Source organism: Argentina silus, assembly GCF_951799395.1.
Source record: "Argentina silus genome assembly, chromosome: X".
In the NCBI taxonomy this organism is placed as follows: Eukaryota; Metazoa; Chordata; class Actinopteri; order Argentiniformes; family Argentinidae; genus Argentina; species Argentina silus.
The window spans coordinates 5,256,567-5,283,298 of record NC_139653.1 but is presented as its reverse complement, the minus strand read 5'-3'; the positions used below and the strand labels follow the sequence as shown (position 1 = coordinate 5,283,298).

Here is a 26,732-nt window from a genome sequence, read left to right as displayed (position 1 = left end):
TCAAGATTGGAACTCACATTCTAGAAGTACTGCTGAGTAAAGCGGTGGTACAAAAAAGTGGAAAATGATTTGTGTACAGTCCATTATGTGTGGCCTATACAGTCCAGCAGTCTTTTATGAGGGTAATTAGAATATTAGAAGAATTACAAACCTTTAAAAACACAAATAATACATTGAGAGGATTACATGTTTATTTTCAGACATAGTCACATATCATTTGTGGTTCCTTTATCCATATTTACTATTTCTAAATGGAAGTTTAACGTGGGCGCTTTTATTTTGAAGAAATCCTCATTTACATACACCCGAGGTAGGTGGGCGGAGTTCCACTACTGTAGTTCACAGAATACAGATCAGAAGAACATGGGTTGAACAAGTGAAGGACTGTCATCTCAACTGGCAAACGCTCCGGTATTCGTGCGAAGACGAAGTTTAGTAGGTTGCTATTTGAATTGTTTCTCTAATAATAATGTACGTGTTTGTTAAGTTCCCTGTGTTGGTATCTATGATTGAAAAGCCAGATGAAATGCAGCTTGCTAACACAGTCGTCCGTATGTGGTTAGCACACAGCCCTTGCTAGCCGCTTGTTGGCTTTTTACATCTAGGCTAGATGCAGTTGACGGCGGCAGGAGCAGTAGACTTGCACGGCTTATTATGCTAGCTCGCCAGCTCATGTAGCCGTCGGTGTGCTAAATGAGCTAACTAACTAATATGGCTACGTTACCTATCAGTGCGCCATCTCAATCTTCTTTCCATGTTTTGTGTGGCTGTGGTCCGTGTTTGGGTAAGCTAGCTACATACATAGCACAACCTGTTTACATTTTGTTGGTACACACACTTGATGGCTCTGGTCAATTCTGCCCTCAAGTCCATACCAGGTTCTCTCCTCAAGTTAACCTGTCTCAACAACAATAGAAAATCTCAGAGAAAATAACTTACATTCTCATACTTGCTGTATCTGACCCATGGGCTCTAGCAACCGTTTTGTAGCCTTCAATGAAGGGCTATGTCGTGTCGCTGTACTGGTTGTTCACCAGCAAATTGATAGTGAATAGCGATTTGTTTAGAAATTGTAGAGAACCAGATTGAGCGTGGGCCATTTATGTTCTGTGAGCTATAAGGGTGGAACTCCGCCACATACTTCTGGTGAATATATGTACATTTGGATTGCTTCAAAATAAAAGCGCCCATGTTCAACTTTATTTAGCATATAAACATAGTAAATAGGGATCAACAAACAATATGCTGATTACCATACTAAATATATATATACAATCATCCCCAATTGGTCTAATATCCTAATTACCCTGATGAAATGTTATTTGCCCCAGAATAATGGACTGTACAGAAATATTTTCTACTTGCAACGAGAGTTGTGGTGTCCTACAAAATGTTGATGGCTTTTTACTGTGGCCAACCAGCTCAGAGTGCCATATCTGACATGCTTGAGACTCACTTGATCCATATTCTAGGTTGCCAAGTAGACTTGTACCAGAGATGAGTCTAAATAATCTAAATGTTTTTGTCCAGTTTAGACAAATATAATAGGCATATGTAAAATTACATGTAATTGCACCAATATGTAAATTGTAAAGATCAAAATTACATTTTTTGAAATTGTATACTTTCTTTTCAGTAATTTGTCCATATTTCAGCAAAAATAAGATAAAATATTGTGACTTTCCATTAATCTCTGAACTGTTATTTTGAAGTCACGAAACTGGAAGTCTTAATGTTGGAAGATGTTGGTTATTGGAGCTCACAGAACACATATGCATGGGCCGGATCCCAACATTTTGAAGTTCATCGATCTCTGCTGAGGAGTTTTGTATTTGAGCCTGAATTATTTAAATAAGGGCTACAAAATGTGTTGGCATCGTCACATATTCGTAAATAAAGTATCTTTTAATTATCTGTCTGCTCAGGCATTTTAGTACATTGTCGATGAAAACTCTGGTACTTTACACCATTGAACAAGCAGCCAATAGTGTGCGCCTAATGTAAACAGTGTTCAATGTGGTAGCATGGAATGCATGTACAGTTGTCGGTAGCCTTTCTGTTTGGTACAAGACAAATCTTTTTTTGGGTGCACTTGAATTATGAAATGTCATTGTCGTGGTGTAAGTTGCTTTATTCAAGCCTGTTTATATTGTAAAACATTTTCATAATCTGAGAAATTGGCTATAGCAGAGAACCTATATCTACTACTACTGTAGCTGTAGTTACAAGTTTGTTGCACAATCTTGACTGTTCAGAGAAACTACTTCACCTCTTTATTTGTGGGCGTCTATTATCTGTTTTGGTTAACCCTTTGACAGACAGACTAGAGTAGTCCCTCAAGCGTACAGTCTCAGCGGTTTGATTAAAACACATGATTAGAAAGTATATTTATGATTTAATCATCGTTTTTTCACAGAAACATTTTGCAGTTATAGGCCTAAGTCTTTACAATGGTATGTCCTCAATGTGAGCAGTTAATTTTTTTTGTTATGTAAACATTCACATAAGTAGCAACGAGATGGCAATATGAGTCACTCCCATCATTCACTTTTCAAGTATTCCAGAAAGATTTGCTATGGGTTTCCCGACATGAGTGAACCATCTACTCGCCTAATTTGACTAAGACATCGTTTGACACCCAGAATGCACTGAATGATGACAAATGTAAACAAACTTGGATGCGAACGTAGACAGTAATTGGCATCATTAGCTTATTATGATCAGTACAACTTTCCAAAAAGTACTTTTGTGTCTTGGGCTGAATAAATTAGTCGGATATCCAATACAGGCACAATTTTAAGATAAAGTTAAGCTATACAAGCTAGACTAACCTTTTTAACCTACCTCCAAAATGCAGCGCACAGGGCAGACGCATACATGTAAGCATGTATGGCACAATAATCAAATTCTAGAACAGCAGTTGTGCATTCTGATATCATGTGCACAAAGAACTTATGCTGCAGGGGGGCAGTTGGAAATGACTAGAACTCTTTAGATTGTTCCAGCAGTGAGGTCCACCAAAAATTGGATTTACGCTATTCAGTGGAGACCCGAGGAACCTCAAGAGTTAACCAATCCTGAGAATGAGTTTGGTAATTCATATTCTTATACTTCAATAACGAGGTGAGGTAAGCCGGGAGTTTATGCAGTAGGGCTTTGTACACAAAAAGGGAGCAATGGTGCGATTTACAGAACTTTAACAAGGTCTAGCCGACCTTTTGGTAAAGGATGCAATGATGAGTCTTAAAAAATATTACCTGTGATGAAGCGAAGGGCGCTATGATGACATCCACGGCACTGGCATGATGGTTGATCGTACAATCTGCTTTCTGCTGTTCAGGGAAAGGCAAGACCTATTCCTGTAAAAGAAGCCCACCTTAAATCTTAGCTTTTTAACAAGGTCCTCCGTAAGTTTTTTAAACGTGAACTCTTTGTCTAACCAAATGCCCAGGTATTTATAAGCCGGGACACGCCCAATGCGGGCACCACACAATATACATATGCATAAATCATCAGATAAATTTTTTGGTGATTTGATAAATAACATATACTTGGTTTTTCCAGTGTTAAGTACCAATTTCAGTTCAACAAATGCTTTCTGTAGGACAATAGACTGTAGGTTAGAAAGAGCCTGGTGATTCGTGGGGGCAATAGCATATTCAACAGTGTCATCGGCATATAAATGCAGGTTACAATTATTTAAAAATGTGCACAGACAGAAGACATCAGTGATGAAACTGCACCCAAGGTTTTAGTTCTACTAAGAATAGCTACATTAATTTCACATTTATTTAATATTTAAGATAGTGCCATAGCTTCTGCGTATTTTAACCTAGCTATCTGTTTAGAGGTATTTTATAACTTGCATCAATTACATCATATTGTATAACGTAACATAATGCAAGATGGAATAAGATGAACACCTTGCATTTTGGCTATCTATCCCGATTCTCCAATGACAAAAGATGTCCCATATTATAACATCACACATTTCACAACTATCCCATTTGCTTTCGTAGTAATGTTCATCATGCCATATTCAATAATTCACTTCAACTTAATGGGTGCGTGCAATTACCTCTTATCGAAGTGTGTGCTCTGGTACACTGTGGACTGAGCTCATGATATTTGAAAGTCTGTTCCCCAAAAAGTAGCATGCATTCAGTCTGTAAGGTCTATACAACACTACTCGCAAAAAAAGCCTCTTTGTTAATCACTCATAACAATTGGGTCGGGACTAGAACCCAACCTAACCTGTCAGGTTTCAGGTCTCGTTGTTAACAGGTCAGTTTGGATCTCTTTATTCAAGTAAATTAAAATTAAACACATTTAATAATTAAGACATGCAGCCATGTGTCATATAAGGTCATGTTTGTTCCTTATTTTACTCATCAACCAGTACTTGGATGAGTCATGATAGCAGCACTGTGCTGGTATAAAGTTATTGTGGTGCACAGGGGATATAACACACAACTCTAGCTGACACTGAACCTGGGCCTCCCTGGTAATGTGAGTGCACTTAGTAGTAGCCTTATGCCGATTAAGAGACTAACTTCACTTGAGGGTTTTTTTCTGTGGTGTTATGCTAATGAGCAGACTATTTAGTGTAAATTATAATTCATTATGGCATAAATACAATCATGGGTTATCAATTACAGTGACTTTAAAATAGCCTAATCCACACAGTGTGTAATTGATTCCTATGCGAATCAGAACCTATAAAACGAAGATATTCATTCCGAAATCACATGAACTATTATCCTTGTACTCAGATGGGCTGAATTCAACTCATTGAGTGACTTATTGAATACATTTTTACATTTGAGCTAATTTTAGGAGTGTTATGGCAAAGAGACTGAATACTTATTGACTCAAGATATTTTAGCTTTTCATTTTTCATTAATTTGTAAACATTTCTAAAAATAAAAGGCTCTGTTTTTGACTTTGAGTTGTTTTAGTTGTTGCTCGATTACCTAGGGCCTAGGCTATAGGTCGCATAGATGTGATTGCTCTGCGTGTGTCTGTCTAGACTGAGGTTGTTGCCCATCATTGTCCTGTTGTCATTTTCTCACCGATATGTGGTCGTCTCTTCTCACTTTCACTTTCTTTCTTTCTTTCTTTCTTTCTTTCTTTCTTTCTTTCTTTCTTTCTTTCTCCCTCCCTCCCTCCCCTTCACTCTGCCTTGCTTTGTGCTGTTTGATAGCCTGTTAGTGATTTGGTTGCCAGTGGTGAACAAAGCGTTCTCTCACTCATGAGGAGGGAATGTAGACCCCCATGACCGAGCAAGTCTGTAGTCCACTACACGCCCCCCTCTGACCTTCTCTTGGTTTTGAGCTGGTTAGCCTAGTGTGTGTGTGTGTGTGTCTGTGTGTGTGTGTGTCTGTGTGTCTGTGTGTGTGTGTGTCTGTCTGTCTGTCTGTCTGTCTGTCTGTCTGTCTCTTTTCTCTCTTGGCAACATTCTGTAAACAAATTAAAACATAATTTGTAATTTGATCCGCAAGTGCAGATTCGACAGCTAAAGTGTTGTATTGAAATGATTGTATGCCAACACAAAGCAATGCTTTTATTTATAATTTTGGAAAGATGATTGTCACTGTTTTTATTCACACATCGTGACATTTGTTTGCACATGAAAAGCGTAAAAGCATTTATTTAAAAGTCTTTAGCCATATTTACAAATAATCGCCCTCCCCCACACACACAGGTGTAACACACTGTCGCGCGTGTGTGCAAGCGCGTTTTGTTTGTTTGTTTTAGTTTGTGCTTCATGCAGGATGATTCTAGCAGTGGATATGGGGGCTTGTCCTGACGTCATCACATATGCAGAAATACTAGGCCTGTTGTCCCAGCTCTGCCCCTCATCCTCCCACACACAGCTCTTTATCAGAGACGGAGAGAGAGAAAGGAAGAGAGAGAGAGAGAGAGAGGAGGAAGAGAGGGAGAGAGAGGGATAGAGAGACTCTTTATCTTAGATTCAAAAAGGCCTGTTTTACTCTCCTTCAATCAGAAATGATTGCAGCTCAACCAGGCTAAAGCAATGCACAGGTTAGGTTAAATATTGCTCAGCCCAGCTGGGATTGTGTTTAACATGACTAAGCTCCATGATTAATGCAGCCATCTCATAAACCTGGAACTAGGGCTGGGCGTTATTGTATGGCCAAAGAAGTTATCACAATATATGTTTTCATATTGGTCGAAAATGAAAATTACCACAATATACATAAAATAATACTAAAATAAAAATAAAGTTTGACTGGCATTTTCTGCTTAGAACTGAAGCCTGAATAAACCAGTGTTCAAAATCATAAAATAATCAGAACATTAGGCCTAAACAGAACCAAAATGTCTAAAAAAAGAGAGACATTTCTCTCATTTAGGGTTAAGACCTCTGAGCAAGATGGGCTATTTGTGCTGTAGTAACAGTAATTAGTGCCTAATGATAAAAGAAAGTAGAGGCAAAACTGGCTACTTTAAAATGTATTTGTAAAAAGTTTTGACTGGATGGTTAAACCAAGATATGTTAGGTAAGTGGATCCTCTTAAAGATGCTATTGGACAATAAACAGATTCATCTTGGTAATCTATATGGCCCAAATAATGATCATCCACACTTCTTTGAGAATATCTTAAACAATCTACTGAGTTCACAACCAACAAATTATCATATTATTATGGTAGGGGACTACAACACAGTTTTAAGTACATCAATGGACCGTAAAGGAAATCATACTGTAAATGATCATCCTCTCATGCTCAAGGAGATCACAACTATTATGGATGCATTAGAACGAGTGGATATATAGAGATTTAAAAACCCTGACTTGGTGAGGTATACATGGAGGAGGCCAAATGAAGCTCGTCGTATCAACTATTTCATTGTGTCTTTCTCTTTGGCACCAAAAAACAAAAAATAGTTTTGATAGGTGACATAATCAGACCATCATTTAGTTGGCCTTCAAATAACTCTTACAGAATTTCCGCGTGGGCAGGGATACTGGAAATTTAATGAATACCTTTTGAATGACAGTATGTTCCTAGACAAAATAATTTATAACAGACTTTTTCTTATAAAATAATATAGATACAACTGATAATATAGATCTCATAATGTAGATACAGCTGATCCTCTTATTGTGTGGGACATTTTCAAATGAATGTGCAGATTAGAGCTAATAATAGAAATAGAGAAACTAATAGTGGATGATGATGATGATGATGATGATGATGATGCACATGGTACTATAGAAGAACAGAACAACTTAGAAAACAAACTAAGAGAACCGGAGGAACTTATTACATAAACAATCAAGTATAGTTTATTACAAAAATAAAGCGAATAGGTTGGAAATTGGGGAAATTTTCTTCAACCTTCAATACAGAAATGCTACCGATAAGAATATACAAAAACTCATGAAAAATGACATAAAAACTGAATCATCACTGAATGATAGTCTGAAAGAGGAAGCGCAATATTTTAAGCATATGTTTTCTTTTCAGTCTCGTCCATCTCTACTCAATGATGATTATTGCATTGACTTCTTTCCTAAAGATAATGCAAAACTATCATCAGTACAAAAAAATATGTGTGAAGGTAATTTCTTCTTAAAACAAGCCATACAAATAAACCATTGGTTACAATTTCAATGTTATCCTCCAGAACAGTCAGATCAAATATTACAGCAAATAATCTGGCTAAACTCAAATATACTGATTTGAAAAAAAATCACAACGAAATAATTTTCATAAGATAAAAAGGTGGGGTTTAGGTTTGTGTCATGTCACATGAGAGCCCAGAGCTCTCCTCAAAGAATGTAAGAGTGGCACTGTGCCACGCTGTGAACTTGGCGGCGCCACTGTATAAACATTTCAAGGCAAATTAAACTATATATTTAGTAATGGTAAAGTAACTATCTTTGATCGCAACATCGTTGTTAAAAACGAAAGCGAAAGTGTTATGATGTTGCTCAGTGAATTCAGAGTTTTAGCCGTATTTTGGGCGCATTTTGACGTGAATAAACGCGACTCAGGTTTTGATAATGCAATCCAGCGCTACGCTGTTAAAAAACATCCTGGGGAAAACCCTGAGAGCAGGGTGGCAAAGGTGGCAGGAGTCACCAGCAGGCCATGTAACACTGAAACTCATCAGTTCTCCTCCTCTTACTTCCCCCCCCTCTCTTCTCCTCCCTCCAGGCTCTCTTTCAACTCTCCCCCTCCTCCTCTCTCCCAGCCCCTGGGCCAGGGAATGTGCAAGTTCCGAGATGCCTTACGTGGATCGACAGAACCGGATCTGTGGGTTCCTGGACATCGAGGAGAACGAGAGTAGCGGGAAGTTCCTGCGCCGCTACTTTATCCTGGACACGCAGCAGGGCAGCCTGGTGTGGTACATGGACAACCCACAGGTACGCTAACAGAATAGAGCGCTAGCTAGCGGTAGCCTATCCGTATCCGTTGTTTGGATGATGGCACTCTACACTGGCACTCTAGCTTTAGCTGCTTTCAGCATTCCGCAGGTTTTGAAAGTGCCTGTTATCATTACTCCAGTCCACACGTAAAACCTTTTTTTTTTTTTTTTTTTTTTTTTAACAATTTTGTCAAAAGTGTCTTTCACATCATGCTCAGTGTAGTTGTTACATGATTAGGCAGACTGTTCCACATACATGTATAACACAGCATCATTTTTATTTTATTTGTTTTACTTTTTGGGTGGAACCCTACTAACAGTCCCTTTATTTCATTCAAATGTCCCAAATGGTAATGATCTGTGTTAGATGGCATCAGGGTGGATGGGAAATCAAATCTGTATTTATATAGCCCATTTCATACATGGATGCAATACTTTACAGGAAAACTAATAAAACAGGAAAATAAAAAGACCGAAGCAAAACATAAAAAAATATACAGATAAAAAGTATAACAGCCATGGGAGTTTAAACAGTAAAAGGCCTATTCCTTGGTGGCTGACAGTTTCTCACTCACTTCTCACCAATGTAGTCTGTGTGCACTTTGGTTGGGTTTGATTTCCCATATGGGCCACTCCATAAATAAAGGGGCCGAAGTGTGAAATCAGGGTCAAAATTAAAAAATTACTTGATTCCAATTTGTTTTAATTATTTTCTCAAATGTGAAGTTACAGGAATAAAAGTCAAAGTAGGCAACAAAGGGACCATAAAAAAAGGACCATAAGCTTACTCAATATGCCAGTGCCTTTTCCCTGTTGTCCTCAATGGGAAGGATGTGTTTTCAAGATTCAAGATTCTTTATTTGTCACGTGCATACAAGTATACAGTGAAATGCAAAAGTGACAGTGCCACAGAGTAGTGCAACAATACGTTTTAAAATAGAATAAAATAAAATAGAAGTACTAAAAAAATATAAACAGCGGTGAAGCAATGTATGCAATGGAATGTTTTGCACGTCCCTCAACCATAGCAGTGTCTTGCTTCTTTTAAGATAAAACAGAGTTGGGTGAACACAACCCCTTTAAGAAAACATTCATCTGTGAACTTAATGATTTCATTAGAGATGCACCGATATTGGCCTATAATGCTGGAACGGCAATTGGAGATAGGGAATGCTCTTTACCGATCCGATGCCATGGCGCAAACTGTCCTAAAATCTTGCCAAACACATGTGTTGTCAACTGACTGTTGCTATGACAACAATAACTATGGCAAAATTAATTCATGTTGTATTATTCTTCTTATGCAAAGTTATGGAATAGGGTCTTTAATCAATAAGTTTCCCAACTTGTGCATGGTGTTTACTGTTTTAAGAGAGACAAGAATGATGCCAAGCATAGCAAATCCCCACGCAGAGTTTGTATACAGCTGTTTATTATCGGATTGTTACACTTTAATCTGCCCATACTCAAAGTTCAGTACTTGTAATCGTTATCGGCAATGAAAAAGTGGTATCGATGCATCCCTAGATTTAATGTTACTTATCTACCTTGATTCAATCATAAAACAAATGTTGACAGTATTACGGTCCCCCTACCTCATGAATCTGCAGTCTTGAATGGCATAACAGTCCTCGCTAACACCAATAATTTGTGTTGCATCGTGTGGGTTAACACACAAGCCTGCTTTTGTAGAGATTGTAGATTTTCATTCATAAAACCCTTTCCTGAATTAATTGATGACCTGCAAAAATGTCACAATGTAACAAAATGGCTGGACATCAAATGTACATCCAACTAAGATTAGGCCTGATTGGTTACAATAACATTAATGACAACCATGAGTTTCAGTGTATAGATCATGTCACGGTGACGATTGGAAGTATTAGATCCGGAAAACTCATGTTAGTTATTTCTATTTGTGTGCTTATGAGAACTGTTTTCATTACGATGTAATCTCAAGAGGTGCACATAAGGATACATCAAAGAGCAAGGTCCAGTATTATTACAGGGTTGAAGACTAAGGTGTAATTTAATTGTTTAATGCTGAATATACTGTACATTATAAAGATGCATAATACTGCCATACATTTACAGAAAGAGATGTATAATTTTATGTCACACGATTTTTGTCAAATCTGTGAAGACACCAAGCATAACAACACATTTATCTAAATCAATGCATTAATTTTCTTGGATGTTGTTCTGTTCTGAACTTATACATTGATGTAATTACAACCAATAATACCCAATTATGGGTCCCAAATATGTTCACAACAAGAAATCCTCACTATTAATTATGGAATGACCCATATATCAAAGAAATGTATGCACTCACTGTACTGTAAATTGCTTTAGATAAAAGCGTCTGCTAAATGGCATAGCCTTTATTATTGAAACATTGATTATTATATTCTGATCCCTGTAGAACCTGCCTATTGGTGCGGACTGCGTTGGCTCACTCAAGCTCACTTACATCTCCAAGGTAAGATAAGATAGTCTTGAGATATATAATAATATATATACACAAAAATAAACAATTGTTTTCATCCCTTTCTCTAGCACTGTGGCTGCTTCTAGCACTAACTATTATAGAAAGTCTTACCTGCGATGATTGTGATGTGTAGTTGATTCACTTACTTTAGGCAAATATACTTCCATTGTAAGTTGTTATGGATAAGAGTGTCTGCAAAATGACTTAAATGTAACCTCCTAACCACAGATCTCTCACTCACTCTCTTTCACTCTCTCTCTCTCTCTCTCTCTCTCTCTCTCTCACTCACTCACTCACATCCATCCGGGTTTGACAATAGAGCTGGGCGATACGGCTTAATTTTCACATCTAAATATTTTTTTACATTTGGGGTACACACAATGTATATCTTGATATTCTGTATTTCTTTCCTTATAGCCTGTACGACACTTAACAAACTTGAAATAAATCTTTCATTCAAAGAATCAGTCTGCATTTACAGAGTTTTTGCCTGAAATAAGGAAAACATACACTGTGTGCACAATTATTAGGCAAGTGAGTATTCTGACCGTAGCATTATTTCTATACACATTTTCCAACTCCAAACCATATAAACTTGAATGCTTATTGGATTTAATCATTTTCAGGTGATATGCATTTGTGTAATGAGGGAGGGTGTGGCCTAAAGTGATTAACACCTTTTATTAAGGTGTGCATAATTATTAGGCAGCTTCATTACCTCAGGTAAAATGGGCAAAAAAAGAGACTTAACTGACACTGAAAAGTCACAAATTGTAAAATGCCTTTCAGACGGTTGCAACACACTTGAAATAGCTAAACTATTGAGGCGTGACCACCGGACAATCAAACGTTTTGTTGCGAATATTGAACAGGGTCGCAAAAAACGCATGGAGAAGAAAAGGCGCAAATTAACTGCAAAAGACTTGAGAATAATTAAACATGAAGCTACCAGGAACCCATTATCCTCCAGTGCCACCATATTCCAGAACTGCAACCTACCTGGAGTGTCCAGAAGTACAAGGTGTCAAGTGCCCCACTGAATAAGATTCACAAGTTGAAGCGTCAATATTGGGCCAAGAAATACCCGAAGACAGATTTTTCTAGGGTTAGGGTTGAAATGGACAGATGAAATAAGAGTGACTCTTGATGGACCAGATGGATGGGCCCGTGACTAGATCACTAATGGACACAGGGCACCACTTCGAGTCAGGCGCAGGCAAGGTGGAGGAGGGGTACTGGTATGGGCTGCTATCATAAAGGATGAGGTAGCTGGACCTTTTCGGGTTGAAGATGGACTGAAAATCAACTCCCAAACCTACTGCCAGTTTCTGGAAGATACTTTGTTCAAGCAGTGGTACAGGAAGTCTGCAGCATTCAAGAAGGCCATGATCTTTATGCAGGACAATGCTCCATCACATGTATCCAAGTACTCCACTGCTTGGTTAGCCAGCAAAGGCCTCAAAGACGACCGAATAATGACCTGGCCCCCTTCCTCACCTGACTTAAATCCTATTGAGAACTTGTGGGCCCTTCTCAAACGTCAGATTGACAGCGAGGGAAGACAATACGCCTCTTTGAACAGTATTTGGGAGGCTGTGGTTGCTGCTTCAGCGAATGTTGATCGTGAACAGATCAAGAAACTGACAGACTCCATGGATGGAAGGCTCATGGCAGTTGAAGTCATTGAAAAGAAGGGTAGCTATATTGGTCACTGAATATTTTTGAAAGGCCAGAAATGTTATTTAATTGTCATTTTGTGTTAGTTATTTGTTACACTTACTCTAATGAAATTTAGAATAAAGTGAGTTTGAAAAAAATATTTGTGTAATTTAGTTGCTTAATAATTCTGCACACTTATATATTCCCCTGAGAAAGACAAAACACACTTTTTCTTTCTTAAACATTCAGGTTTGTGGTTCAATAACATTTTGGATTGACTGAGAGCATTGTATTTGTTCAACAATAAAATTAATCCTGAGGAATACAATTTGCCTAATAATTGTGGACGCAGTGTATACACTCACCGAGCAATGAGGTCAGTGTTCTTCAGTGGCCTTCCCAGTCCCTCGATCTGAATCCAATAGAACACCTTTGGGATGTGGTAGAACGGGAGATTCACAACTTGAAAGTGTACCTGAAAAATCTGCAGGAATTGCGTGATGCAATTATGTCATCGTGGACCAGAATCTCAAAGGAATGTTTCCAACATTTTGTGGAATCAATGCCACGAAGAATTGAGGCTGTTTTGAGAGCAAAGGGAGGCCCTACCCAGTATTAGTATACTGTTCCTAATAAAGTGTTCAGTGAGTGTATAATGACAGTTTAATTCTATAGTTTAACTTTTTATGTTATATATATATATATATATATATATATATATATATATATATTTATAACAACACAATTTCTTTAGAAACCCCCATCTACCTAGGTCTTTATTACTAGGTAGACTGGGGAACATAGCGGAGCCAAAATAAACTGGTTTTGAATACTGAAAAAAAACAAGGTTGTGTTGGTCTGCTCTGCAAGGAAAAGGCTGACACAACAACCTGGAATAATAATAGTAAATACAAAATGGGAGGAGATCAAATTGAGGAGGTGGCAGAGGCTATTGAGGGTGCAGGTGGACAACTGCCTATCATGGTCATCTCAAATAAATAATCTATGCAAAACCGGCCAGTACCAAGTATGAATTACTGGCCCAATTTTATCTGTACACCTTACACAGGGCTCAAAGCGCTTTAGATTGTTTGTGGAACTCACCTCATCCACTACCAATGTGTAGCACCCACCTTTAGGATACTAACCTAAATAATATCTAAATTGTGAGCAGCAAGAAATTACATTATCACAATTTTAACTTAATGGTTAGATTATTTAAACTATGTGAAGGCATACAGGTAGGCTTTTTTCATCAGTCAGTGCATAATAATAATACGACATTAACCAGGCAAATGAAATAACTTGTACGGACTTTCCTACCACTACCGTCTCTGTCATTCTCTGTACAGCTCTTTTCACTGACAAACAACCTGAGTTGCATGCTCCCTCAATTGCACACAATTTGTGTTGATATTGGATCAAACCGTGTGGGGTGCATCGGATTAATTACTTCCTAGCAATCTTATTCTCATCATTTATAGGCTATTAGGATGACAATGACATATTAGGCAGATTTTAATAACTGGTTTAGAGGATTCACTGGCCAGGAGGGTGTGTAAACCCTGCAGGCAAGTTGTATTGTCGCGCGCACACACACACACACACAACACAAACTTGGCTTCACTTAGGAATATGCCTGCTAAAGTTCTTAGCTCTATATTTTGTTAATTGGATTGTTGTTTAAACCTCACACACCCGGTGTCTCTATAAATGGTGTTTCTCAATTATTTAAAGAGAGGGACCATGATTTTTATGCTCTCTTCTTGCTTTGCAGGTCAGCGATGCCACAAAGCAGAGGCCAAAGGCAGAGTTTTGCTTTGGTAAGAACACAGCAACATGTGTATATGTATGCAGCGTGCATTTTGCCACCTGGGATGGTTGGGATTAACCCCCTCTGATCAGCATCTTTTTACATCCCCACTTCTGATATGCCTTTGTACATTAATTTCCTAATACCTAAGCACAGCGAAAAAATTTTTTTCTTATGTTTATAGGACTACCCCAATTATAATTAACAGCCTGATGATTTTTCTGTCTTTTGAAATCGGCAACTGACAGACAACAAACTACTAGCAGACGTCTTTCATAAACGTACGGTGTCAGCTAAACACGGCACCACTTTGCTTAAGATCTCTAGCAAGTTAGCAAACGATGAGCAATAGAGTCAGGCTCTCTGTATGTTCAAACACTAGCTCCATGTAGTTAGCTTCCTGGCTTGCTAGGTAACTATAACACAATTATCTTACCTTTCAATCATAACAGTAACTTCTGGCCAGCTAGGTTTCAGCAGATGCAAGTCAGCTAGCTAGCTACGGTACCAATGCTGCTCTGACAGGAGCTATTGCTAATCGAGTGGAGGGGTAAAAAAACGAAATAAGACCACAGGAAAGCTTAGTTCATGATGCATGTTTATTTAGTTTTACAAAAATGTTTAATCAGTTAAGTGTGCATCATACACAATCATTGTTTGGCTGTAGGGGGTGTAATGAAGTCCTGTCTCAAAATTTAATTAGCATTTAATCTCACCCATGCACGAAAGCTCTTTTCTTTTCTGACTTGTCTTTTTTTTTCTTTTCTTTTTTCCTGACTTCTTGTTCTGGCGAAATGTAAAATTGGAAATCCGTCTAGATAGATAAGAGTTCAAGCAACCACCACAAACACACAAATGTACCATCTTTCATGATTGTTGTGCTACAAATCTTGATGAATTTCAATGACTGCAGAATTTTTCACATGTCCTACCTTTTACTCCACAATAGAAAACAGCATTTTGAAAGGGCCGTGGTTTACTTAAATTGCCTCACTATTTCCGTCTTAGTGATCTGAAAAATAAAATATATTGACATTTTCTTTTTTTAATCGTCACCCACAGCACATCACCATTCTAATTTCACTGAAAAATTGCTCTTTAAAACCTACCAAAATCAGCAGTTTGGAACATCATTAAAAGGAAAGACAGCACTGGTGAGCTCAGATATCGCAAACGTTATGGTGTGGGCATGTATGGCTTCCACTGGAACTGGCTCACTTGTCTTCATTGATGTACCTGCTGACGGCAATTCTGAAGTGTACAGAAACATCTTGTCAGCCCAAGTAGAAGCAAATGGCTCCAAACTCTCATTTGATGGCGCTTCATCATACAATAAGCCAAAACATACTGTCATAGCAACTAGGGAGTTTTACAGGGCCAAAAAGTGGACAGTTGTTGACTGGCCAAGTCAATCTTCAGATTTAAATCCTATTGAACATGCATTTAATTTGCTAAAGAAGAGACTTAAGGCGAAATGTCCTCAAAACAAATAACAACTGAAGATGGTTGCAGTAACCAGTATGTGCACAAATACCATCAAATAAAAGTTAAGAGTCACTACTTAAACCTCATTGTAATTGTTTGATTAAAAATCCAAACTTTTGGAGTGTAAAGCCAAAAGTATAAATATATACATGTATATACAGTGTCTTCGGAAAGTATTCAGACCCCCATCACTTTTCCCACATTTTGTTGTGTTATAGACTCAATTTAAAGTGGACTAAATGAAAAGAATTTGCCATCAATCCACACACAATAAGCTAAAATGACAAAGCGAAAACACGTTTTTTGAAATGTCAGTAAATTTATTAAAAATTGAAATACAGAAATATCTCATGTACATAAGTATTCAGACCCTTTGCTATGACACTATTAAAATGGAAAAATATCATCAACAAATCACTCAATAAGTTGAATTGAGTCCATCTTAATGCAAGGATAACAGTTCATGTAATTTTGGAATTAATATCTTTGTTTTTATAGGGTTTAAGATTTACATTTTTACAGAGTTCTTTGTACAACATTTCTGGAATTATAACCCCCCCCCTCCCCCAAAAAAAAAAAACACTCCCCCCCCCTTTTTTCACAAATTGCACTGTGTGTGTATGTTTTTGTTGAAGTTTTGATAGGATGCCGACATCCTAATCGGACTGCGATTTTTAAAACGTCTGGGTTATTTATAAACTGCTGCTCTCCTGCTGTGTTTGGTTGATTACCAAAATGTTTACCACCGCCACCCTCCTTGCCCTCCCTTGCCTCCCATGGCTTTAAAGGACTCTTAATTGCCCTATTTAGGAAAAGCTGATTCTGAAAGTTTGGGAAAAGCCTGCCATGCTTCCAGATAGGTTTACAGTAAAAAGAGAAGCCGAGTGTCAGGCTATGGTTCATGTGCATGTGTGACTCAACCACACATTCTTTGTGTGTGTGTGTGTGTGTGTGTGTGTGTGTGTATGTATGTATGTGTGTGTGTGTGTGTGTGTATGCATGTGGGCAACTGTGAGTCAGTTCTCTGATTTCCCCCTTCCCAGCTTATTCCCAGTTTCAGTGCCCACCGCCCTTAAATACCCACACACTCACCCTCCCCCTACAGCCAAACACACAGAATGTTAACTGTTCACAGTGGGGAGATTACTACTACATCCCATTTGAAAATATTATACAGTTTTCCTGTGCTTGTTTGAATGGTGGTCCTGGACCTTTTAGATGTGTTATAATATGTTATTTTCCTTGTCTTAGGATTTTTAATTAACTGCCCATGCCTGTTGCTTATTCTCTCCCACTCATCCATCCAGTCGTTCACTCCAAAGCTGTTATACTGTATCACAAGTCCCCCATCCCGCTGCTCTCCATTAGTGAGGTCTGTGTTCTATTCTTGAGTGTGGTTGGTTGTAGTCTGTGTGCTGTGACATGTTCAGAGGGGGAGTTCCATGGTCAGGCCTGTGTCGCAGAGAAGGGGCTGTGTAGGACCACACACACACACACACACACACACACACACACACACACAGAAACGGAGGAAGAATGTAGTTCATTGTGCCATAAAGTTCTAGGACTCGCTGGCCACCCAGGCTATAATGTAATTGATCACATTGCTCTAAAAGACAAGGCAGGGAGGGATGAAAGGCGGGATTTAGAGATAGAAAGAGAGAAAGACAGGAGCACTCTCTGTGTCAGAATCACTGATTCAGAGCTAATCAGGGTTTGACCTAAAACTGCTTTCTTTCTGTGTGTGTGTGTGTGTGTTAATGCAGCCTTTTTCCACTCCCAGATGCAACCATAATGGACTCAATGCTCTTTATATGTTCTGTCCTATTAGCTACAGCAGATGATACATTGACTCTACTCCCTCTCAGCCCAGCTCTGCTCATGTTAACCTGTTTACAGTCACCACTGATATGTGCTCTACTTTCATCTCACACACATTACTGAATTCAGTTTCTAAATTCTCTCTCTCTCTCTCTCTCTCAGTGATCAATGCTGGCATGAGGAAATTCTTCTTACAGGCCAATGACCAGCAAGACCTGGTAGACTGGGTGAATGCTCTCAACAAGGCCACTAAAATCACTGTGAGTGTACACACACACACACACACACACACACACACACACACACACACCAGCCTTGGCTCTGGTGCAAACTCAGAGCTCTCTCATAATGTCACAATGATGCAGTCGGATGTTCCGAGCATCCCTAACCTTAAAATGTATAATTTAGACCCTCTGTAAACAAAGTACTATCTAACACACAATCTAGAGGAGATGAGTAATTATTGTTGAAGTGAGTAAAGTCTCAAGTCTGTTTCACTTGTATGCGAGCCAGAGAGTGAGTCACAGGATGCTGTATTGTTAGAATGTACGTCTTTGTCAAACTGCCCTTGGTCTTGGTGAGGCACAGGGTAGTCCTACTATTCTCCTGGGAACCCGTCCCCACCCTCCATCCCCCATACCTCACAAAGGGGATGAAGGAGGGATTTGTTAAGGACATGGTTAACACACGTACACCAAAGTATGGAAATCCAAAAGGCATACACACCATCACGAAACAGACAGTGACCGAAAGGTTCCCTTAAAAAGATGCTACAGGATTGTGTCACTAATTCTTAACATCATACAAGTGTTGACTGTATGGAGGCTGTGCACTCCACATCCTCTCCCGCGCTTGGCTCCAAAACCAAAAAAGCTTTCCAAATTCGTATTGTTTCAGTAATTTAACCTATCACCGACATCTAAACTTGAAAGTATTTACCGTATTTGTTTTAAAGTAATGAGAAAACAGACCATTTGCTCAGTAATGAAAGTGAAAGTGACACTTGCTTGGAAGGCAGCAATAGGAGGGCTGGCATGTTTTATCATATCCCCCCGGTATCCAATCAGGTAAAACGCGAACAAATTTTTGGCTTGTGAGTACTAATTTTAGAACAAATCCAAATGTAGCATCTCTTTATTTAGAACAAATGTAGCATCACTTACAGTATTTAGAGTGAACTATCTCTTTAATGTCTTACTCTTTCACATACCTTAGATGTTGTCTATTGACTAATGGTGACCCCCATCTGTGAAGCGCCTCCATTTGCCACAGAAGCCGAGACCTAGCATATAGCTTCGGCTAGCAGTTTAACATGCTAGCCCTCGACTGCTGTGGCAAATGGAGCTTTGCAGATGGTGTCACCATTGGTCAACAGACAACATCTAAGGTATATGAAAGAGTAAGACAGTATGATCTAAGGGTGAACTATTCCTTTAACACGTCTTTCTGTCAACAACTCTGTTATCTTATTGCAGGTGCCAAAGCCATGTGATCCCCATCAGAATGTAGAGAACCAGCAGAAAGCCCCTCTCGATGTCCTGGTGCCCAAGAAACAGGTCTCATACAAGACGGAGATCATCGGGGGAGTCCCCATCATCACCCAAACCCAGGTAACAAGGTTTACTGGAGTTGTGTTGCATTTGCTGTTTAGATGGATTTGTCTCAAACTTGTAAAATTGCTTCTTAAAAAAAGCTATTACAGTTTCCTTACCTGAAGACCTACTTGTAACGTGTGTGACATGTAGGTGTTATAATGAAACGTTGTTGATGCGAATCTGTGCTCTGACAGTTTAATTGGCATGTAGGTGTTATAATGAATGTTCCACTTCTTTGGCCCTGACCTTAGAGGACCTTGATTAGCACAGACAGACAACCAACTAAAGCCATGGTCATGGCCAAACCCCGATAAAACATAAAAAAAAAAAAAAAAGAGTGGAACATCCCTTTAAAATGAAACGTTGTTAATGATGTTAATCGGAGCTCTGACAGTTAGTTTAATTCCTCCTCCAGCAGGAAGGGAGCGATGGGCAGGAGGGACGGGAGCGAGAGGGTCTGCGGAGGTCCCACAGCCAGCTGCCCTATTTCCTCGGCAGACCGCCCCAGGAACAGACGGTCATCAAGTCTGGCTACTGCGTCAAGCAGGGGGCCGTGGTGAGGCCTGTCTCTGTGGTCCATAGATGTTCAGGGGTTGAGGCTGTCGCTTAGTCATGTTCATATTAGGGTTGGGTGATATTAACAATATTACTTTTGAAAATATCACAATATCCGAAGTATGGTGGAGACATGCCAACATGAGCAAACATGACTGAACTGCTGCCCATAGAGTGTATGGCTGGTGTTGTAAATAGTCTGATGAAACAAAGATACAGCGCTAGAAAAGCGGGAAACTGCAATTATGCACACATCTGGATTTTTAGCACTTTTACAGTTACAGAGTTTCTGTTAGAGAACAATATCATGATACTATATGCTCTAAATATCCCGATATTCCATAATATTTAATATTGGCCCAACCCTAATTCCTACTCTCCTAGTGCACCTGCACCACATTTATTTCCCCCCCCCCCCCGATCCAAGTAGTGTTTTTGTGTTTAAAAAAAGCACAATTTTTCTTCTTTCTCCAGATGAGGAATTGGAAGCGGCGATATTTCTTATTGGAGGAGAACTCAATGAGTTACTTCAAATCCGATCTGGTAATTGCTTTTCAATAACTCCGACAAGCATTCTAGGACAATACATTTATTGCATGTGAATCATTTTCACTCACACACTGGTGCACAGAACACAAAACACACTCACAGTCCTGACACGTTTTACCTCACCTCCATGGAATTCTGTGCACATGTCCTTGCGTGCCTCTGGTCTCCCTGCCCTTCCCTGTTATATAGACACACACACACACACACACACACACACACACACACACACACACTTCCCTAAACAAGATATACACATGCGTTTGCCATATGCATTACCACTGTGCTTAGCTTGCACAGACACACACACAAACACAAGTGTGACCTGTCTGCCCTTATTTTTCACTATTTAGTTATCAACAGTGCCCAAGGACACTTCTTTCTCTGTCTCCTTTTTTATGTACCAAACACACTGTATCAATGCCCAACTCTAAGGCTCTGAACACTTTTTTACTGAACAGAGGGGAACCCAAAAGAATGTGAAGCAGATATCATAAAGATAGCAATATTCTAAACATTATAGTTTGTAACATATTCAAGTTCTTATCAAATCCTTTAAGGTAATGCTCTCTCTCTCTCGCTTCAGGAGAAAGAGCCTCTGAGGATGATTCCACTAAAAGAGGTTCAAAAAGTCCAGGAGTGCAAACAGAGGTGCTTATACTGGACACGTCTTCACATTCTCATTATAGAAGGAAAGCCTCCACAATATTGTGAGAAAATAAAGGACAGTAACAACTTCTGTGTTTAAGGAATCTTAATTGGTTTGATAGTTCTTAGTCATAGTCATGCTTAACTTGATCACTCACCGAGTTCACATCACTGAGTTCAAAATGGTTGGCCTGATTAGCCTGTTTCCCAACAGTCTAAATCTTACAGTATGCAGTCTATAAAATAGCATATATACTGTAGTCTGTACACCAGTGAATTTCTGTATTCTCAGTGACATCATGATGAGGGATAATCTCTTTGAAGTAGTCACCACCTCCCGGACCTTCTTCATTCAGGTGAGAACATTTCCTTTCACAGATGAAAATATCCAATGAATGTCAAGACATTTCTCACCTTCTGTGTATAGTTAACTCTCCCTGTACCCCCCCCCCCCCCCCCAACAACACATTGACTTAATTTCTCCCTGCACCCTGTCCTCTCTCTCCTCCTTTCCCTGCCTCACACTCCCCTGTCCCCTCTCTCCCCGCCTCACCCTCCCCTGTCCCCCCTCTCTCCCCTGTCTCTTCTCTCCCCGCCTTACCCTCCCCTGTCCACCCTCTCCCCCTCTCCCTGGCTCATCCTCCCTTGTCCCCTCTCTCCTTACAGGCTGACAGTCCAGAGGAGATGCACAGCTGGATCAAGGCAGTCTCTGGAGCCATCGTAGCCCAGCGGGGGCCGGGAAGATCTGCAGCCACAGTACGTACTCACAGACTGGTCCTAGGGTCGTGGTGAGGTGGGGGTTAGGGGAGGATGGGGCTGCTGCATGCTCTTGTCTGTCTCCTCTTCTGTCTTCAGTCTGTGTCTTTAGTAAACAGGAATGGGTTCATGCTGATACTAGCTACTTCACATGTCATCAAGTATACACACACACACACACACACACACACACACACACACACACACACTGCTGGAGCATTCACACAACCCAGTATTTATATGCTCAAACAAGGATACAGGGAGAAGAACGCAGTAGGGGCCACAACATACTGACTGCTGGGGGTAGAGGTTGGGAAACTTCAACCTAGGGTCCCCCCTTCTAGGTCATAAGGATTCTCTCTGCGAGTGGCGTTCCACAAGCAAAGCCACATGTCTACTCTTCTACTCTCTCTCTCTTTCCTTCTCTTTTTCCACCCTGGTCTCTGGGCTGGGCTAGGCTGGGCTGCCCCTCAGCCCTGCTCTAATCCAGCTGTGCACTGTGTTGTTGCAGATGCGTCAGGCCAGACGGCTGTCCAACCCCTGTATACAGAGGTATACGTCCCGAATCGGGGAATGCAGCACGTATGTTCAGCTCCTGTACACCTCCCCCCCCACATACACACACATACACACACACACACACACACACCACCACCAACCTCAAAGCTCCGTCTGCATTGTGTGTACTTCTCTCAACTTTTCGGTTTTACATGTAATGGACTAGGATGTGAGTCATTGCCCGTCCGCATCCTCTCTACAAACCAAACTAAAGTCCCTGTGTCTACCCCCAGCACCTCCATAATGCTAAAAAAACAAACAAGGCCTTTGCTTCTCTCCCTTTGCCCGTTCCTCTCATCTGCTCTTCTGCTGCTTTTCTTCTCCTCCTTTTCCTCCTCCTACACCTCTTTACCTCAGCTCTGGGGTCAGTCCCATGAATGATCGGTCATGCCCTCGACTGAATGTACTGCAGCTTTAACCCTCACCTCTGCTGTCACTGCTTTCTTCATATTCTTCATTGTTAGGCGTGTACATACTCCACATACACTTGTATACCGCCATGCACACAGACACACAGACACAGACACACAGACACACACTCACCAAACACTTTATTAGGAACACCTGTACACCTTCTCATGGTGGAGGTGGTGTAATGGTGTGGGGAAAGTTTTCTTGGCACACTTTGGGCCCGTTAATACCAATCAATCATCGCTTGAATGCCACAGCCTATTTGAGTATTGTTGCTGACCATGTGCATCCCTTCAGCAAAGGGAGGCCCTACCTAATATTAGTATAGTGTTCCTAATAAAGTGTCGAGTGAGTGTTTTATAGTCAAGTAAAATAGCTGTTGCTCAGACCTGTTTCCTGTTTCTGTTTTTGTCTATGTATCACTTCATATGTCTCTTACAGATTCTCTCCGTCTCCCTGTCCCTGTCTATCTCTGTCTCTGCAGTCTCCTGCAGCTGTGTACCTGGCTTAGATGTGTTACATCCTGCCTGTCTATCGTTCTACCTCCTGTCCACTGCCTGTATGTCCACTCACTATCTTAGACTAGTTTTAAAAATGTTTTGAGATTGAATAGATCAGTGATCCTCACTCCTGGTCCTGGAGAGCCGCAGTGCTGCAGGCTTTTGTGTCACACTTGATTCAGCCAATCAAGGTTTTGAAGATCAGTTGATTAGTGGAATCAGATTTGATATAGCACTGGGCTGTTACAAAAACCCGGACCCACTATGGCTCTCAGGGACCCGGATCAAGTATCACTGGAATATAGTATGTGTTGGTAACTAAAACTAGCAAATGTTTAACTAACTGTTTTTTGGGGTAATGGGCTCTTACCTTTTTCAACATTTAGTTTTGTTTATTTCCCTTTCTTCCTCCTCCCCTCTTGTTTTTCAGAGAGTGAAATCTGACAGTGAAACACTAACTTTAAAAAACTGAACACTACTACTACCACTTCTACAACTGTTTCTACTAGCACCTCTGGACTACTCCTGCTACCCGCCACCGTACTACTACTACTACTACTACTACTACTACTACTACTACTACTACTACTACTACTCCTACTACTACTACTACTACTACTGTTTCTACTACCATCTCTGTCCTGCTACCTGCCACCATTCTACCAGCACCGCTACTGTCTCTACTACAACTACTACTACTAGTATCTATAATGGTACTACTACTACTACTACTGCTAGTATCTATAATGCTCCTACTACTACTAAACAGCTACTACTACTACTACTATCTTTAACGGTACTACTAGTATATATAATGGTCCTAATATTACTACAGCTACTAATACTATCTATAACGGTACTACAACTACTACTACTACTACTAGTAGTATCTATAACGGTACTACTACTACTACAGCTACTACTACTAGTATCTGTAACGCTACTACTACTGCTACTTGTGTCTATAATGGTACTAATACTACAGCTACTACTACTACCTATAACGGTACTACTACTATCTATAACGGTACTACTACTACCTATAACGGTACTACTACTATCTATAACGGTACTACTACTAGTAGTATCTATAATGGTACTACTACTAGTATCTATAACGGTACTACTACTACTAGTATCTATAATGGTACTAATACTACAGCTACTACTACTACCTATAACGGTACTACTACTACCTATAACGGTACTACTACTACAACTACTACTACTACTATCTATAACGGTACTACTACTAGTAGTATCTATAATGGTACTACTACTAGTATCTATAACGGTACTAATACTACAACTACTACTACTAGTATCTATAACGGTACTACTAATACCACTGCATCAGGCCCTTTGCTTCCAGTCTGACTGTCAATGACTATGTTTTTCCAAATAAGCCTGTGTGGTCACCACCCTATGCTCAGCATCTGACAGTGTCTCTGTGGGACGCACCCTCTCTCTCTCCCTCCTCTCTCTTTCTCTGCAGGAGCACTGTAGCCGTTCCTCCCCTTCCACTTTCTACCACAGCCACACGGGGCCCCCCCTCCCTCGTTCGCCCATATCTGCAGCAGTGCCACCCTACCCCCCAGAGTGCCCTGCTGCTATCACGCGCAGCACGTGCCCGCAGCCTGGCGTGGGACAGCGAGCACTTCATGAGCCTCCTGCCACGCCCCAGTCACAGCCATGCCCGCCTGTCCCTCCAGGAGACAACACGCCTGTCCAAGTGACCACTGCCACCGTCCTGGAGTCGCCATGGAGACGGCGCAGCAGCTTCGAGCCCTACCCATTCGAATCCCCCCCCAACCTCGACGATGCTGACCTGCCAGTCAGTGAGGTCTGACCCCTGTCACAGCACTGTTACTTACCCTCCTAACAACCCACTAACCTAGCAGTAGTGGTATGCTAGATGTTATATGCTACAGAAAGGGGGAGATGGCCAGAGACGACAGTGAACATGGAGGACATGAGAAAAAAACAAGAGGGAAGCAGAGCAGGGGAGATTGGTCTTGAATAGTCTCGACCAAACCCTGATGGAAGTCCTCTGGATGACAACGTTCTGGAATGAAAGTTCGGCATGAGAGCAGGCGCGGGATTCCACGCCAAAGTGATTGGCTATGTAACATGACACAGTGTGTATGTATGGAAGGTGGGATTTACTCTGAGCTGAAAGATTTACCCTTCACCAAAGATTACCCACTATTATTAACCATCCTCTCTCACCTGCCTGCTCTGTTTCAAAGGTTTTTATTTATTTACTTTTAGGGGTGATGTTGTTTTTGAATTAGAACTAAACTAGTTTTTTCATGTTGATTTAACATTTAACAAAAGAGCTTTATTTTTAACCCGCATCTAATGACTACATGGGCAAACAAATGTTTACACGTTGAATTGCGAGCCTAAGATTGTACCACTGTGCCAACAAGCATGAAAGGGAGATTTGAAGGGAGTACGCTATTTCCTAATGACTAAATAGTCCTCGAACACAAGGACATGATTTTCAATTATTCTCTTAGCTCAGAACTGATCTGAGACTAGTCTGGTCATTTCACAAATCCACTGTTTGTTATTAATTAACTAATAATTATGTCTTTATTTTTCTGTCTAGAAAGTGTACAATCATGTATGACCAAAATATATTGCAGTCACCCCTAGTGTGAAGTGAGGGTGTAACCCTTGGTCACTGTTGGTTGGGGCCACTGTCACACTCGAGTACCAGAGGACTTAAAGCCAAGTCTTTTTCTTTTTTGCCAAATCTGATGATGAGCTCAAACCTTTGAGAATTGTGGGAATGGGTTGAACCTAGAGATTAGCAGGGCCTTATGGCTCATTGAGGGACCAGGGATCAGTTTCCCTAAAGCTTTGTACCCAAAGTAGTACTTCATTTCTCCACCACAGCAAAGCCGTGAAAAATTAACAATTGTTTCCAGGTAAAAAAAAAAAAAAAAAGAGATACAAAGAGATGAAGTACTACTTAAGCTACGAAGCTATCTGGAAACTGACCCCAGAGCAATAGCCAGCAGCAGAACCTGCAGTCTAACTGGACAGGAGTTAAGGCCTAGGGGTTTGTCAGAGTACCACCATGCAGAGATTCAGTTTAGCTCTTCCACTGCATGATGCTGTTGTGACAATGACTTCAAAGTGTGTGAGTGTGAGCGTATGTGTGTCTCTCTGTGGTTTTGTTTGGAGAAGGAGACAGTTTGTGGTATGGAATATGTGTACATTGTTTTGTTATGGTTGATGTATGTTTCCTTTTGAACTTTCCTGAGCCTGTATTGCCATATAGTGAAGGTTATCCCAGCAGTACTGCCCAGAGGCCTTGATTCAAGAGACCTGTTGTAGTTCTGCTAAACCAAATAGCCATTTAAGTGCCTGCATGAATTCAAATCATAAACAAAGCTATTTTAACCCTTTTTGTCCTGTGTAATTGATTTCAATGATGTCACTATTTATTGTGTGGATGACTTGAAATAAACATACAAAATGTG

The 26,732-nt window shown here is 40.2% G+C and overlaps 1 protein-coding gene across 7 annotated transcripts; it reads left to right on the top strand.

Annotated features, from left to right (window-relative positions):
* The first annotated feature begins 351 nt into the window (after window positions 1-351).
* On the top strand, window positions 352-26,732 carry LOC310822798 (pleckstrin homology domain-containing family A member 1-like). 7 transcript variants are annotated; one of them, XR_014554902.1, is made up of 15 exons: window positions 352-435; window positions 8,190-8,398; window positions 10,826-10,882; window positions 14,328-14,373; window positions 17,832-17,929; window positions 19,145-19,279; window positions 19,680-19,820; window positions 20,294-20,362; window positions 20,952-21,016; window positions 21,306-21,369; window positions 21,680-21,769; window positions 22,281-22,351; window positions 23,223-23,297; window positions 23,669-23,778; window positions 24,734-24,798. XR_014554902.1 is itself a non-coding variant. In XM_083695301.1 (14 exons), exons 2-14 carry the CDS (start codon window positions 8,258-8,260, stop codon window positions 24,972-24,974), a joined length of 1,290 nt encoding a protein of 429 aa, XP_083551427.1. In that variant the 5' UTR covers window positions 352-435; window positions 8,190-8,257; the 3' UTR covers window positions 24,975-26,732. The 7 variants fall into 7 exon arrangements, 6 of the variants coding, with proteins under 6 accessions (XP_083551427.1, XP_083551426.1, XP_083551429.1 ...); XM_083695301.1 differs by lacking the exon at window positions 23,669-23,778 and having other exon boundaries at window positions 19,683-19,820; window positions 24,734-26,732; XM_083695300.1 differs by lacking the exon at window positions 23,669-23,778 and having other exon boundaries at window positions 24,734-26,732.

Bases quoted from the DNA above. Each gene is read 5' to 3' on its own strand.
- LOC310822798 (XM_083695300.1), top strand. From the start codon at position 8,258: ATGCCTTACGTGGATCGACAGAACCGGATCTGTGGGTTCCTGGACATC. The intron at 19,821-20,293 runs GTGAGGCCTGTC...TTCTTTCTCCAG, and splicing joins GCGTCAAGCAGGGGGCCGTG to ATGAGGAATTGGAAGCGGCG. The intron at 22,352-23,222 runs GTATGTTCAGCT...CTGTCTCTGCAG, and splicing joins CGAATCGGGGAATGCAGCAC to TCTCCTGCAGCTGTGTACCT.